This window comes from Neofelis nebulosa, chromosome 8 (genome assembly GCF_028018385.1).
Source record: "Neofelis nebulosa isolate mNeoNeb1 chromosome 8, mNeoNeb1.pri, whole genome shotgun sequence".
NCBI classification, from domain to species: Eukaryota; Metazoa; Chordata; class Mammalia; order Carnivora; family Felidae; genus Neofelis; species Neofelis nebulosa.
The window spans coordinates 126,857,183-126,872,248 of record NC_080789.1 but is presented as its reverse complement, the minus strand read 5'-3'; the positions used below and the strand labels follow the sequence as shown (position 1 = coordinate 126,872,248).

Sequence of the window (15,066 nt, the reverse complement as noted above, 5' to 3'; positions counted from 1 at the left end):
AGGAATTTATCCATTTCTTCTAGATTGTCCTGTTTGTTGGCATATAATTGTTCACAGTAGTCTCTTAAAATCCTGTGTGTTTCTGTGGTACCTTTTGTAACTTGTCTTTCATTTATGGTTTTATTAGAACCTTCTCTCTTTGTTCTTGGTGAGGCTACCTAAAAGGTTTTTTTCCCCATCTTTTCAGAGAGCCAGCTCCTGTTTTTGTTGATCTTTTCTCTTGTCTTTTTAGTCTCTATTTATTTCCAGTTTGAGCTTTAATGATTTCCTTCCTTCTATTAACTCTGAGCTTCATTTGTTCTTCTTTTTCTAGTTCCTTTACATGTAAAGTTAAATTGTTTATTTGAGATTTCTCTTGCTTCTTGAGGTAGACCTATATTGCTATGAACTTCCCTGTTAGAACCACTTTTGCTACATCCCATAGATTTTGGTATGTCATATTTCAGATTTTATTTTATTCTAATTATTTTTAAAATTTCTCCTTTGATTTCTTCTATGACCCAGTAGTTGTTTAGTAACATGTTTATCTCCACATATTTGTAGTTTTTGCAGTTTTCTTCTTGTTACTGATCTCTAGCTTCATACCATTGTGGTCAGAAAAGATGCTTGATAGTATTTCAATCTTCTTTATTGTTTTGTGTCCTAACATGGAATCTATCCTGGAGTATGTTCCATGTGCACCTGACAAGAATGTATCTTTTGCTGTTTTGGGATGAATGTCCTGTATATATGTATTTAATTCATCTGGTCTAACATGTCACTTAAGGCCACTGTTTCCTTATCAATTTTGTCTGGATGATCTACCCATTGATATAAATGGGGTACTAAAGTCCCATATTATTATTGTACTATTGTCAATTTCTCCCCTTAGATCTGTTAATATTTGTTTTATATATTTTGGTGTTCTACATTGGGTGCAAATATATTTATAAATATTATGTCTTCTTGTTGGATTGACCCCTTTGTTATTACATAGTGCCCTTTTTTGTCTTTTATTACAGTCTTTGTTGTAAAGTCTATTTTGTCTGATATGAATACAGCTATACCAAATTTCTTTCCAATTTCCATTTGCATGAAATATCTTTTTCCATCCCTTCACTTTAAGTTTGTGTGTGTCCTTCCTTCTGAAATGAGTCTCTTGTAGGCACTATATACAAGTGTCTTTTTTTTTTTAATGTTTATTTATTTTTGAGAAAGAGAGAGAGAGAGAGAGAGAGAGAGAGAGAGAGAGAATGCACACAAGTGGGGGAGGGGTAGAGAGAGGGAGACACAGAATCCAAAGCAGGCTCCAGGCTCTGAGCTGTCAGTGCAGAGCCGAATGCGGGGCTCAAACTCATGAACTGTGGGATCGTAACCTGAGTTGAAGTTGAATGCTTACCTGACTAAGCTACCCAGGCGCTCTTTTTTTATTTTAATCCCTTCATCCACCCTATGTCTCTTGACTGCTGAGTTTAATCCATTTACATTTAAAGTAATTATTGGTAAGGTGTCATCTTGTTCATTGTCTTCTGGCGGTTTTTGTGGTTCCTCTCAGTTCCTTTCTTCTCCTCTCTCTTCCCCTATGGTTTGATGACTTTCTTTAGTGTTAGATTTAAATTCCTTTCTCATTTTCTTTTGTGTATTTACTACAATTTTTGCCTTGTAATTTACCATTAGATTCATGTATATCACCTTAGGTATATAACATCTTATGTATAGATTTTAAGTTGATAGCAATTTAAATTTAAACACAATCTAAAAATCTACATTTTTTTCCAACACTGCCACATTTTATATTTTTGAGATCACATTTTACTTCTTTTTATTTTATGTAGACTTTAATTATTGGAGTTTTAGTTGATTTTAACTATGTGTTTTAACTTTTATAATAGTTTTTTAAGTGATTAATACACTATCTTTACTATATATTTGCTTCTCCCAGTGAGATTTTTACTTTCAGATTTTCTTGTTATTAATTAGTGCCATTTCTTTTCAGCTTAAAAAGTCCCTTTTAACATTTCTTGCAAGGCCACCTTAGTAGCAGTAGGCCTTTAGCTTCTGGGTTCTGGAAAACTCTACGTCTCTTTCAATTCTGAATGATAACATTGTTGGGTAGAGTATTCTTGGTTGTTGTTTTTTTCTTTCCTTTTAGCACTTTGAATATATCCTGCCACTCCCTTCTGACCTGGCAAATTTTCTGTTGATAAATCTGTTGATGGAGTTACAGGTTTTCCCTTGTCAATAACAATTTGCTTTTCTCTTGCTTCTTTTAATATATTCTCTTTCTGACATTTTAATTATAATGTGTCTTGGTATGGATCTCTTTGGACACATCTTATTTTGGATTTTCTGGATTCTTAGACCTGGATGTCTTTTTCCTTTACCAGGTTGGTCAGGAAATTTTTCAGCCATTATTTCTCCAAATAAGTATTTTGCTCCTTTCTCTCCCTCTTCTCTTTCTGGGACCCCCATGATGTAAATGCTGTTCCACTGGATGCTGTCCCTTAGGTCTCTTAAGTTATCTTCATTTTTTAAGTCTTTCTGTTTGCTGCTCTAAGTGAATTCCACTGCTTTGTCTTCCAGCTTGCCGATCTGTTCTTCCATTTTATCCGGTCTGTTGCTGAACTGCTCTTGTGTATTTTTCAGTTCAGTTATCGTATTCTTCAGCTCTGTGACTTCTGTCTGGTACTTTCTTACATTTTCATTCTCTTTGTTGACGCTCTCATGGTGTTTATCCCAAGTTCAGTGAGCAACTTGATGGCCATTGCTTTGAATTCTTCATCAGGTAGATTATTTATCTGCATATCATGAAGGTCTTTTTCTGAGGTTCTGCCTTCTTCATTCAGTAGGAACATATTTCTCTGTTTCCTCAAGTTGTTTGACTCTGTGTTTGATTCTGTGTAATAGGTGAAGCAGTTACCCCTCACAGTCTTGAAGAAGTGGCCTTGGGTAGGTGATGAACCTTCTTGTTCAACCTTGCCCTAGCTCTTGCACCTTTGTGACTGTCTAAACCACACAATTTATTCTTGATTTGTCTCTGTTTTTAAGAGTGTGCCAAGAACTGTGAGCGTTCCAAGGGCAGGAACCCCATTTAGCACCAAGTTTCAGGCTGACTGGAAGCCAGACCCTCAGGCAACAGCTTCTAAAGTATGTGAATATATACACTCCTGTGGGGTCACAATCATGCAGGAGATCCAGAGGTGTCCTCTGGTCAAGAGTGCAAAAATCAGGGCTCAGGATGAGTATATAACCTTCTCACTGGGGGGTCTCATCAAGCTGCAGGGAGGCCAGGGTGCTACTCAAAGATAGTGCCTCCCTGGAAGCACTTCCTCAGCCTCCAGATATGTGGGGAATCTAAAGCCTGTCCCTCAGGCTGAAGCTCCAGGCCGAGGAAGGAGGCCTTTTTCAGAGGATGACGGTTGTTTTTCAGTCTGCTGTCCGTGTGGTGCCCCAGGCGTGGTGGCCTGCCAGTAAGTACCCTCTGAATTGTTACCTTTCTGGGAAGCTTAAGGACTCCAGCCCCCTCGGCCACCGTGGCCAGGCAATCAAAGGGTGTTCCCTGTGTGGACTGCATATGCCCACTGGCTTTAACTGGGCAGCCAGTGTTGGGGTTGGGACATGCTTGCTGACTTCAAAAAGGCAGCAGGAAAATGTTTTGACAATGTGCGCCCACCAGTGAGTTTCGGGAATAGTGGGATGCGCCTTGTCTGTGAGTGCATGCCAGCTCTTGGCTGGGTGCAGGAGAATACCATGACCACTCCCACTCACCTGCCCTAGCCAGGGAGCAGGTGAGTGCTACAACCACCCACACTCTTTGGCTTCAGCAAGGCAACGGGATGGTACCACATCCCCAGAGCTCATAGTCTTAGACAATAAAGAATTGGGATACACAGTTCTCATCCTGCTGTCCTCCAAGTGGCAACTGTTTAATTTTCTTTTATTTAAAACTGGACTAAAGACCAAAGGAGAAAAAGAGCAATTTCCCTCCCACTATGACTCTGTCTTCCTAGATTCTATTTTAGCAAACTGAAAGAGACAAACTGGCTGAAGAATGAGAAGATTCTAAGTCTTTAACGGACCATGACAAAAGACAGAGCTAAATAATTATTTCTAAGAAAATGAAATTACTTTTTATCACTATATATTGAATGGCCTTCCCGATTGTCCCCTGTAAATCCGTAATAACACCGAGTCGCAGAACACACAATTCCTGACAATAGACGATACAGCTGAAAAAAAATTAGTCTCCTGTGTGCAAAATAACACTTTCATAACAATGGGCAATTCATGCTTGCTCTCTCTAGACCTTTGCCAAACAGAACACCAGCGCAGGCTAATTATGTGAGCTAGTCGAAAATTGTGTGCATAATGGAAATGCATCCCCCTAAAGAATGGCAGAGAAGAGGTCTTAGCACCAAATCCAAAACAATAGAAAAGTGAGAGAGCAAACATAAGGGCATGCACACAGACATTCTCATTAGCACACTGCAGCTAACCGTCCTTGTTGACACACGTAATAAAGTTGTTCAATTCTGGCCTTAAAAAAAAAAAAAAAAAAAAACACACCTTCCACGATTAAAGAATTTTCTCCCATGCTGACTCAAGTGCTTTGCTCCAATGCACAACTATGGATGGTCCTTATGTTGAGGACTCTTGTCACTTTGGGGAGCAAGAACAGTTCATGTCAGACAGAACGCTGAAGAAAGTCAATGGCAACTTTCACTTGCTGAGTCAGACAAGGAGTCCAACTGGCTTGTGACAGGGTAGAGCATGGACCAGCTTTTCAACATGTGCCGCAAGTCCGACGCATGGAGCATGCGGCAGGTTTGGGATTCGAGATCCGTGGGACAAGTTTCAGAAAAAGGCCTGTAAACCCCCACACCCAACGAACAAAACAACAGTTACAACACGCCCAAAAGAGACGCGCTGCACCATCGGTGATGCATGTGCTACTTTAAGTCCATCCCCAAATTCAATAAATCGATCATGTGAGGAGGGAAGTGTTTCTAAGAGTTTCTTCTGGCCCATCTTCGGTGAGCAAGAGTCCTGGCAGAAATGATGGCCCACTCAATTGTGTCATTTAAGAAGAGCTTAAAGAGGGACTTTTTCAAAAGGCTTGGACTGGATGCAGGGAAACACAAGTATGATGCCAGGGGACTGTTAACAGCTTCTTCCTGAAGAGTCCAATGAAGAGAATGAAGGCAAAGGGAATGGGACAAAGAGGCACCTAACAGAAGTCACGACCTTCATTCAAGATACAGCACTTTCCTTTGGTCAAGGAGGTAGTTAACCTAAAGCAACACCACCAAGCAAGATCTTTTTCCTTCCTCCCTCTTTCCGTTCTCCTTCTAGTGCTCCCCTCTGGGTCAAATCCAAAGAAAACTAGATGACAAAAGGAGCAAGGAATATATTGATGAAGTTCTCATTGGTCAACATTCCAGGGCAAAGAAAGGCACAGACTAAACTTAGGGAGAGGAGTAGATCAGGTGTGGCAGATGTAAGGTACAAGGCACAGTGGATTTTTCCAGGAAGCTTAAGGCCCATCCGTTGGAATTTAAGGAAAAGAAAACCAAAATTTTATTAGGGCTATCCTTTTGTAATTAACTGAGCTAACATACAGGATTGGATGGTCACACCCGATTAACTCAAATCAGAGATCTTACCCAGGATCAGGCCTCGATAACAATTTCAAGGATCCAGGCAGTCACGAGGCTCAGACAAAGAGAGACGCTCGGGACGTCAAGGGTGATCACCCTGGTACCGTCTTCCTGCACTGGATGTGTTCCTCTGGCCCAGAATAGTAGCTGAGGTCTCCAAGTAAAATGTGTGGGGTTCCTTACACAGCAGGAACACTTACACTGCGAAACATTTCCCTTTTCTGCCCAAAGAGTTGGGACAGTCTATGTGCCACTCTCCAGGGAGACCTACCTCACAGATCCTGGGTTCCCTTTAGTATCATTAATACTATATCCAACTCAGCTTTGCTCCTCTGAGGAAGATTACAGGTGTAACCACAGGCCCCCCTACCCCACATGCCCAGCCTTCACCCAGCACTGTCAGATTCTGCTCCTTCCAGGTATAATCAAGGCAATACCACCCCCATCAGTCTCAGGCCACCAAGTGCCCTTCCATATGCGAAGCTTGGAGCTTTTAGATCCACCTTCCCAGTATGAAGAAGATGGTCTAAAATACAGAATTAGAAGCAGGGGGGAAGTTTAAGGTGACCCACAGTTAGGACGAGGGGTAAATCTGTTACCCTTCTGGATATAAGCAATTCAGTACAAATACATGTGCCTTTTGCTAGGATAGGGTCCAATGATGGCCTAGAAAAGTCTAGCCAGTAAAACTACATGGTGTTTTAGTGAACGTGGATCCAGGGACAGATACATTGAATCCCCGCTACCCTGGTCTGCACTGTCCACTCTCCTCGCCAGAGAGAGCTTCTCAGAGCCCAAGGTCAAGCCACAGCATGAACACAGTCTTATTTTCCAAATGGTTTCAAAGGTGCTGTAAAATATGTTGAATGCAAAACACCGATTTTACAATTAAATTGTGAAAAGTAGAACTTACCTTTTTACTTTGCTAGATAAAGTCGCAAAGCCGTGTTGCAGACTTTTGCATGTTTCCGTCAGCCGGAGCGACTTCTCATTCAGATATGTGCTGTTTCATGAAAGAGATTTTAAAAAGATTGATTTAAAATGAGAGGTATAGGATGTTGTTAACGAAATGCAGATTTAATTGATAAAGCACGCCCAAATGAAGTCTGAATTTCATTCCATAATGGATTTCCCCATGGAAAAAGAAATGGGTATTTTCACCTCTGACGGGTCTCAATTAAAAAAAAAAAAAAAAAAAAAATCTCGCACTATAAAGTCAAACGGAAATGAACTCTCTGTGGAAGACTTCATATTTTCAGGTTTTCATATTTTGTGGTTCATATTTACAACGAACACATTATTGACTAGTTTTAAGACTGCATAGGACATAAACATTTTTCAAAGACATTGTCTCTGGCAGGAAGCACACAGACACTGGAGATCAGTAGGTCTCTCCAAAAAGAAAGCAAGGGAAATCTGGCGCTTGATTTTTATAATGCCGTGATATAAAGGTCTGTTGCTATTGTTTCACGAACTTGGAAAATTGGAGTTGGACAGAAACCAAATTAAAAATCAAGGGAAGGAAATGGATTATGGAGTTGGGCGGCCTCATGAGCCTTGAAAACACACCTGTATATTTAATCACACCAGACCTCAGCTTCCACGTCTCTAGTCTGACCCCCCCCCAATTCTGTTATCATCGTGATATATACATGATATAGAAAATAATGTAAAGCCCTTGGTACCATGACTGAAACAGTAAATCCTCAAAAAAATATCCAGTATCACTTTCCTGAGACTTCCAAAATACATGTACAGTTCTGACTTAGCATTAAATGCATTTATTTATTCATCCTGAACATTTTTGCTGAGAACCTGGTATGGGCTAGGGGCAGGCACAGGATGCTTAGGCAGCTGTAACAGACAAGGGTCCTTTCCCTGACACAGCAGGCCTTCGGGTCAGGGAGAAAGATACTGAACAAACAAAGAGCCACACAAATGAATACAGAATTAGGAACTGTCACTGGGATCATTAAAACAGCAGTGGATGCGACGGTGGAGTGTAACAAGGAGACCCCCCCCCCATCCTGAGGGGGCCTCTGAGACAGTGGTGCTTAGGACAGAGATGGAAAGGATAATCTCTGTGAGCTGGGTGAACCTTGGGAAGTGGGGGGAAGGTTCCAGGTAGAGGAAAAAGCAGGTACAAAGGCCCCAGAATGGGGGCCAGCCCAGAGTGTTATAGATCTATCCTAATAACAAGGGGAAGCAGGAGACTAATGTGACACTGATGTATGTTTTAAGAGGTTTGCCTCGCTGAGAAACGGAACGAGAGGTGATAGGGCTGCCGAAAAAGGGGGCAGGTTAGGAGAGAGAGGAGGGCGGTTTGTGTCACTAGTCAGGATACGGTGGACTGTGATGTGATCACAACACACCCAGCTTTACACGGCAAGGTCTGCCCCTCGATCGCTCGCATGCCCACCGAGCTACCCTGGGCAGCTGTGCTCCTTGTGATGCACGGACCCAGACAGCTCCGGTCCTGTGGCACCTTCATTTCCACAACCCGCTTCAGTACCTGCAGTGGCAGGAGAAGAAAGCGCTGGAAAGTCCCACCCAGCACCTGAATGCATTAGCCCAGCCAGCGCCAGCCGCGGGCCCAACCTGATCGCAAAGCGGGAGTCATGAGCTGACAGACTTGAGATCTATTCTGGAGGTGAGATGGACAGGACTTCGGAATAAATTGGATATGGGAAGTGAGGGGAGCAGGAGCAGGAGGTGTGGAGGTAAAGATAGACACAAGACAGCCTCATAATCAATTCGCTGGTATGGTGCAGAATGCTTTCTAAAAACACAGAGCACTTAGAGGCTCACAGAATCCCTCTTCATCCTGATCCGATTTTTCTCCCCCTCCCCCGCTGCCTTCCTCCTTCTCCCTCCTCTGCCTCCATGCCTGACCTTCTGTGCTTTCCAATTGTATCATCGTACCTTCCAAGGATTTGTTTATTTCGAATTTGCTGTGTATTTTATTCAGGCAGCACCGCTAATGAAGCGAATTACCCAGCCAACAGTGCTTTGAATTATGATGGCTTTGCAATATTCAATTGTGGAACTGTGACCAGGAGGCACCAATAAGGGTTGAGCATCCTCCAACTTGCCTTAAATTGGAGAGGATCTTTGTTAATAAAAAGTCAGAACAGTTTTGCCCAACTGAAATCACAGACAGACCGATGGAAAGCAAATGAGAGGATCTGGTATAAAGTGAAGACAGAGTAGGAAGTCATAGCAAAAAAACAGAGTCTGTAGTATAGGTAGGGCCAGGCTTGACCATTTCCTTTTTAAAAATCTTTGCTCAATAGAGTAGTTATAGGGATGCTACAGAGGGAATGTCTGTGTCCCCCCAGAATTCGCATATAGAAATTCTGACCCCTTGGCAGGTGATGAAGGTCACGGAGGGGGGAGGGAGCCTCATGAATGCAATCAGTGCCCTTATAAAATCAGCCTGACATGCCCAGTCCGGTCCCCTTCTGCCATGTGAGGTTACAGTGACAGGAAGACCGTCTCTGAGGAAATGAGCCCTCCCCAAATCTGAAGGTGCCACCATCGTGGACTTCCAGTCTCCAGAACAGAGACATGCATTTGGGTTGCTTATAAGCCACTCAATCTATAGTATTTCATTACAGCAGCCTCAACAGACTAAGACAAGGGCTTACACGGGTGTGTATAAAAATACACAGCAGTTGGGGCGCCTGGGCGGCTCAGTCGGTTAGGCGTCCAACTTCGGCTCAGGTCATGATCTCACAGTTCGTAAGTTCGAGCCCCACGTCGGGCTCTGTGCTGACAACTCGGAGCCTGGAGCCTGCTTCCGATTCTGTGTCTCCCTCTCTCTCTGCCCCTCTCCTGTTGGCCCTCTGTTGCTCTCTCTCAAAAATAAATAAACATTAAAGAAAAATTTTTCAAAACCCACCCAGAAGTCACTAAATACATGGTCCTTTTGTATTCTCCTAAAGGCATCATTGTATTCCTTCCCCAAACCAGTCATGGTTATGAACACAGGGGTCAGAAACTTCTCCCACCTCTAGAAGCTGCTTCACCATGAGAGGAACAGAAAGGGAAGTGCCCGGAGTTAGTTCTCTTTGCTTTCTGTTTTTTTCCTGTCCTCTTCTCATTCAGAGACTTCATAAGTTTTCTTCCTTTTCATCTAATGTCCTTAAAACCTGCCTAGGAAGGCATTAAGATACTCATAGGCAGAACCTGTGAACTTCAGACATTTGTCTCCCTGAGGCATCTGATCGATATAGCCCCTTTTGCTGCCCTCTAGAGAAGTCTCCTCCTCGCACGTGGTGTTTTCAACTATGTTTGTTATTCAAGACAGAAAAACAAATTAACAATAGAACTGCCATGTTTTGAAATGCTTGAATACCTGAGACCCTAAGAGACACCAGGAATCCTGGGAGATGTGGAGAGCATTAGGCATTCCAGGGAGAAGGTGAGATCATCTGGTTGGGCTAGCCCGTCAGACCTCTCTGCTGTGAGAATAAGTAAGAGTTAGATGTGGCTTGGATCTGAGAGCTTTAGGAAAACCACAAAAGAGTCCCTTGCTCTTCGGAGAGTAAAAGAAGAAACTTTCGCCGTTCTGATTTGAGAGCAGACACGACCCGGAGACAGACCCTATTTGAGAAGCTGGCCCCCACCGCCAATGAAGATAGACGTCTGAGTCCTCTCTAACTTCTGGATTTGGGGATATCTCTCAGACAAGTCAAAAGAGAAAAAAATGATCAAGGTACAAGTAGGGATTCTAAAGACCTGGAGTCAGAGCCAACCTGGAGGAGCAAGAGATTGCCACGAGACAAGTGTGGGCTGATATGTAACCCAGAAGGGATTCTCGGCAATCGGGTTGGAACGGCCCAGCTGAAAGCAGCAGGTGTCAGGGAGAACTTGAAAAGGGAAGCTACGGAGGTGAAGCATATCACAGCCTGCTGTGCGGAAGTTCCTACGCAGGCAGAAGTCAGGACATCAATGGAGGGCCCCCTTCCCACAAACTAACTCAAGTTCATAGTCTGAGCAGTTGAGTCTAGGGAGAAAAAGCACAGGAATGAGGAGGCCTGCCAGATGAGCTCTAATAACCAAAACCCATGGGGCCAGACTTTTTCGGGCTCAAAATAAGAATTCTATTTCTGTTGACTCAGACTTTTTTTTTTTAATTTCAATTTTATTTCAATTTTTTGGTGAAGGCTCTTCTAACATACTTCTTACCAGAATTAGGTAAAGAGAGGATCGGGCGACCTATGACCTACTGAGCTACACAGCTTGCTCCCAAGACAAGTCACAGAAGAGACACTGGCATGGGGAGCCTGGGTGGCTCAGTCAGTTAAGTGTCCCACTTCGGCTCAGGTCACGATCTTGGGTTCATGAGTTTGAGCCCCGTGTTGGGCTCTGTGCCGACAGCTCAGAGCCTGGAGCCTGCTTCGGATTCTGTGTCTCCCTCTCTCTCTGACCATCCCCCGCTCAGACACTCGTGCTCGCTTGCACTCTCTCTCTCTCTCTCTGTCAAAAATAAACATTAAAACAAAAATTAAAAAAGAAGAAGAAGAAGAAGAAGAAGAGGAGGAGGAGGAGGAGGAGGAGGAGGAGGAGGAGGAGACACTGGCCATCCTCCTAGAGAGGCACTAGACCTTGGACCAAGTCAGCGCTTGCAGCCTCCCAGATCAGAGAGCAGAGGTGGCTCTAACTACCCGGCCAGTGCCTCTTTAATCACTCCATTATGAGATCACAGTCTCTCCTCATGAGTCACTGTGTGAGACTGCCTACCTACTCATTTGTGACATTCGTGGCATCCTTTCAGTGCTCTCAGTCGTCTGCTCCCTTAGCATTCTGTCACTTCACCTTGCAAAGCTGCAGTAATGGAGCACGACAGCCCCTGGCATACTACCTGGCTGCACCTGACCCCTCAGGACTGCTGGGGAAAAAAATCATACAGGTAGGTGGTTGGTGCCTTGATAGAGGCATGGTGTCCGATCCGTTCAGCCTGTTTTCCACCTTGATGATAATGTTACATGTCGCCAGCTACCTTTTCTTCCCATTTCCCTCAATGGCTACCTACCCATTTACCGTTCTCTGCCCTCTGAACTTCTCAATCATGCGTCCCATCTCAGACAAAAATGTCACTGCCACGTGTGAACTGATCTTTAGGGATCAGACATCCTTACTTTCCTTCTTAGAGGAAAAAGTCTCTCTGCTCCACAAAAGGATAATCCACCTGCCATCCCCTCCCTCCCCGTCTCCCCTGAGATCTGGACCCGCCCCCTTCATTTTGCTCTCCATTGAACCTTCACCCTTTCCCTCCCACTGCCCCCTCCTCCTCCCCAGGCTCAATTCTCTGCCATCTCAAGGTCAAAACCAAACAAAACTCATTCTGCTCTTCTCCTTTGCCTAATGCCTTGCCTCGCCTTCCAACTGTACCCCGCTGCATTCACTCTTCTTTCCCCACAAATCTGCCAAACTGTTCTGGGGAGGCATCACCAAAGCCAGGGGTTATTTCAGTCCTCCTTTACGTCCCGCCATCTCAGCTGCAGACCCCCCACGCTGCACCTGGTTCCCATCACAGTCCTCTCTCCCTGTTCTTCAGGGTTCTTCTTCCTGTTCTGCCTGTTACTTTTACATAACTGGCTGGTCTTCAGTGACAGCATTCCCCAGGACTCCCTCCAATCGCCTTTTCTCCTCAGCCAGCCTGCTTTCTCCAAACACAACCAACCTCTCTCCCCCTTTGCTCCATCCTAACTGCCCCCTGGGGGTGGTGTTACGCATGCACATTGGATCCTGTCATTTCCCTGGGCTAAGTCCATCTGGGACCGCCCCCCCCCCCCCCCCCCCCCCGCCTCCAGCCACCTCAGGACAGGCTCCACACTTCTTGACTGGACCTACAGAGCCATCCATCCAGGACGCAGCCCCAAAGACTCTGGGCTCCTCTTTCACCGACAGTTTGCTAACTGCTAAACGGTACAAATTCTCCATTCCTTGCAAGTCTTACATTATGGATTCTGATGGCTTGTATTATTTAATTATAGAATTTGTTTATTTGGTTCTGGCAACCAAGACTTCAGGCACATCTTCAATCACTTCAGTATATGTCAGAGGGAAAAAAAACTCTTTAATAAGAACTGGGGGGAAAAAACGCACACAGAAACAAGCATTTCTGCCATCGTTATCTGTGTGGCTGATCTGTTTTTTAGAAATTCTGTCTCTTTAAGTCAGCCTTGAGTCGAAAGCGATCACTTTACAAAACCACCTGGCAAAATTTCACAAAATAGCAGGAAGCTTAAGGACCACACAGTTCCTGCAAGAGGATAAAAATTAAGCCTCTGAGGATGCAAAAAAATACCTCTTTAAAAAAAAACAAGTGATTCAACCCCTACAAAATAATGTGCCCAGTACTCAGTGGGCAACCACTAGGACCTCGAAAACAGAGTTTACATCACCTTCTGAGCATCACTTGCAGTGAATGCCATCATGCCATTGTCCCCTGAACAAGTAAAATATCCCAAAGAATAATGTCCATAGGTGACTAAGGACTTTCAAGACCATGCAAATCCTTTGTCCGGTGGCCATAAAGGGGGCAAAACTGGAAGGTGTTATCTAGATGAAAAGCGTAAAGCCTAATCAGTTTTACTCTCTCAGGAGAAAGAATGTTTTAACAGATGGAGAATGCAGCCTAAAACTGGAAAGAGCCCAATGAATGGGAATTTTCCCATTTACTTCTCAGGCTCCTTCCCCGCTCCCGGGAAGAGGAGCTATAAAGCCAGGAGTGTCTCCTGACCACCAGCGGAAACCCCCTATAGAGACGTGTAAGAGGTGACAGTGACCACCTATGCTCTGACTTCAACGTTATCAAGCAAAGGTTCTAATTATTAATGTGCCCCCCCACCCTATAGTTTCCCTGAGAGACAAAGGCCAAGTACCCAGCCTACTGCATAGCTTGATTATTCTAGCAGCCTGGTTAACACAAGTCTGCCTTTACACACAGGAACTGGCCAAACCAAGTCTTGGCGCCTTACAGAGATGAGGGGCAGACCCTGGGCTGCCTCTTTGTTCAGTCGTTAGCCATGTATCAATGGAGCCCATAGCCTGGGCCACTGGCAGTGGTGGCTATCGGAGATAGGACAGTGGACAAGACAGTGTCCTTGCTGCCTTAAAGCAACGAGTCTGGTGAGGAGGACAGACAGGTAAACATGCACTTATCAGGCTGACTTTGCAGAATGAGTGCTGGCTGTTTTCTGTAATATTAATTTCAAGGAACCGTGAATCTGTGTTTTGGCGGATGTCACGTAATTCAAAATAACAGTAAATGCTCTCAAAATGACCACGCAGAACTTCATTCTTTTCCACATGAACACTGCAGCCAACTGAAAATGGAGGTTTCAGCAAAACAATCTCTTGCTAACTTGGTTTCACCTTAATGTTTGCCTGTCTTTGGTCACCCTTGACAGAGATTAATTGGGTAGCTCTCTCCCACTAAATCAGTAGCCATAATGTATTCTGGCCCCCTACCACTGTTGAAAGATAGCTTTCAAAAATGCAAAGTCATACATCTCATACAGATGTGAAATGAACACGCGTTAAAGATTTTGTTCTATTCATAAGGAGAGAATCAGTTCAAAGGAGAATCCACAGCACAGACACATTTATAGACCAGGAATATCGAGATGAATGTCCAAAGGGGGGCAAAACCAGTGGAGAGGGGGTGGGGAAATCAAGTGGACCTCTACCAGGTAGGACATCGTTTGCATATTGCTGAGTTAACTATAACTTACAGAGTTGTGAAACTGCTCCCAAAGGATCAGGACCAGATAACTCGGAGGTGCGTTGTCTGAACAATGCAAACTTAACCAATGAAGCACAAAATTTTCCCTCGACCATTTACAATATTGCTGCCCATCGCTATGATGTTGAAGGAAAGATCCATAGTAATGAACCTCACAGACTCCCACTTATGGTAAATTTCAGCCCTTCCGCCCCACAGCTTGCCCTGATGGGAACAGGCTGGCCAGGCGCAGGTGTGAGTCCTTTCTGGCAGACGGGAAGCACTAACGATGAGTTACCAAAAGGACAAGTCTGATCCGGAGATTAATTAAAATTTCAAATCCAGATGGGCAACAGTAGGGTCAAAATAGAGATGAAATAAAATAGAAGCACGTTGGGAACAAAAGGAAGACAAGTGACAAGCATTGGAGCATTCGTGTCTCACTGCACTGTCCTTAAGCGTGAGATCCTTGGGGATTGGAGATAAGCTCACACGTGTGGAGTCGGGTGGGATTCGTCCACACTGTGGCATTTCTAAGTATTTTTTTAACCCACCATCAACAATATCTTCTTGCACGATACAGCCAAAATCATTCTGACTTTTTTTAAAGTCTATTTATTTATTTTGAAAGAGACAGACGGGGCGGTGGTAGACAGAGAGGGAGAGAGAGAATCCCAAGCAGGTTCCACACTGTCA

The 15,066-nt window shown here is 44.1% G+C and overlaps 1 protein-coding gene across 1 annotated transcript in view; it reads right to left on the bottom strand.

The window, feature by feature from the left end:
* ST8SIA6 (ST8 alpha-N-acetyl-neuraminide alpha-2,8-sialyltransferase 6) overlaps positions 1-15,066 on the bottom strand; it is a 151,544-nt gene that overhangs the window by 81,606 nt on the left and 54,872 nt on the right. The window contains exon 3 of the mRNA XM_058681794.1: positions 6,550-6,639. Coding sequence (XP_058537777.1) covers positions 6,550-6,639 — 90 coding nt within the window. The remainder of the gene's footprint in view (positions 1-6,549; positions 6,640-15,066) is intronic.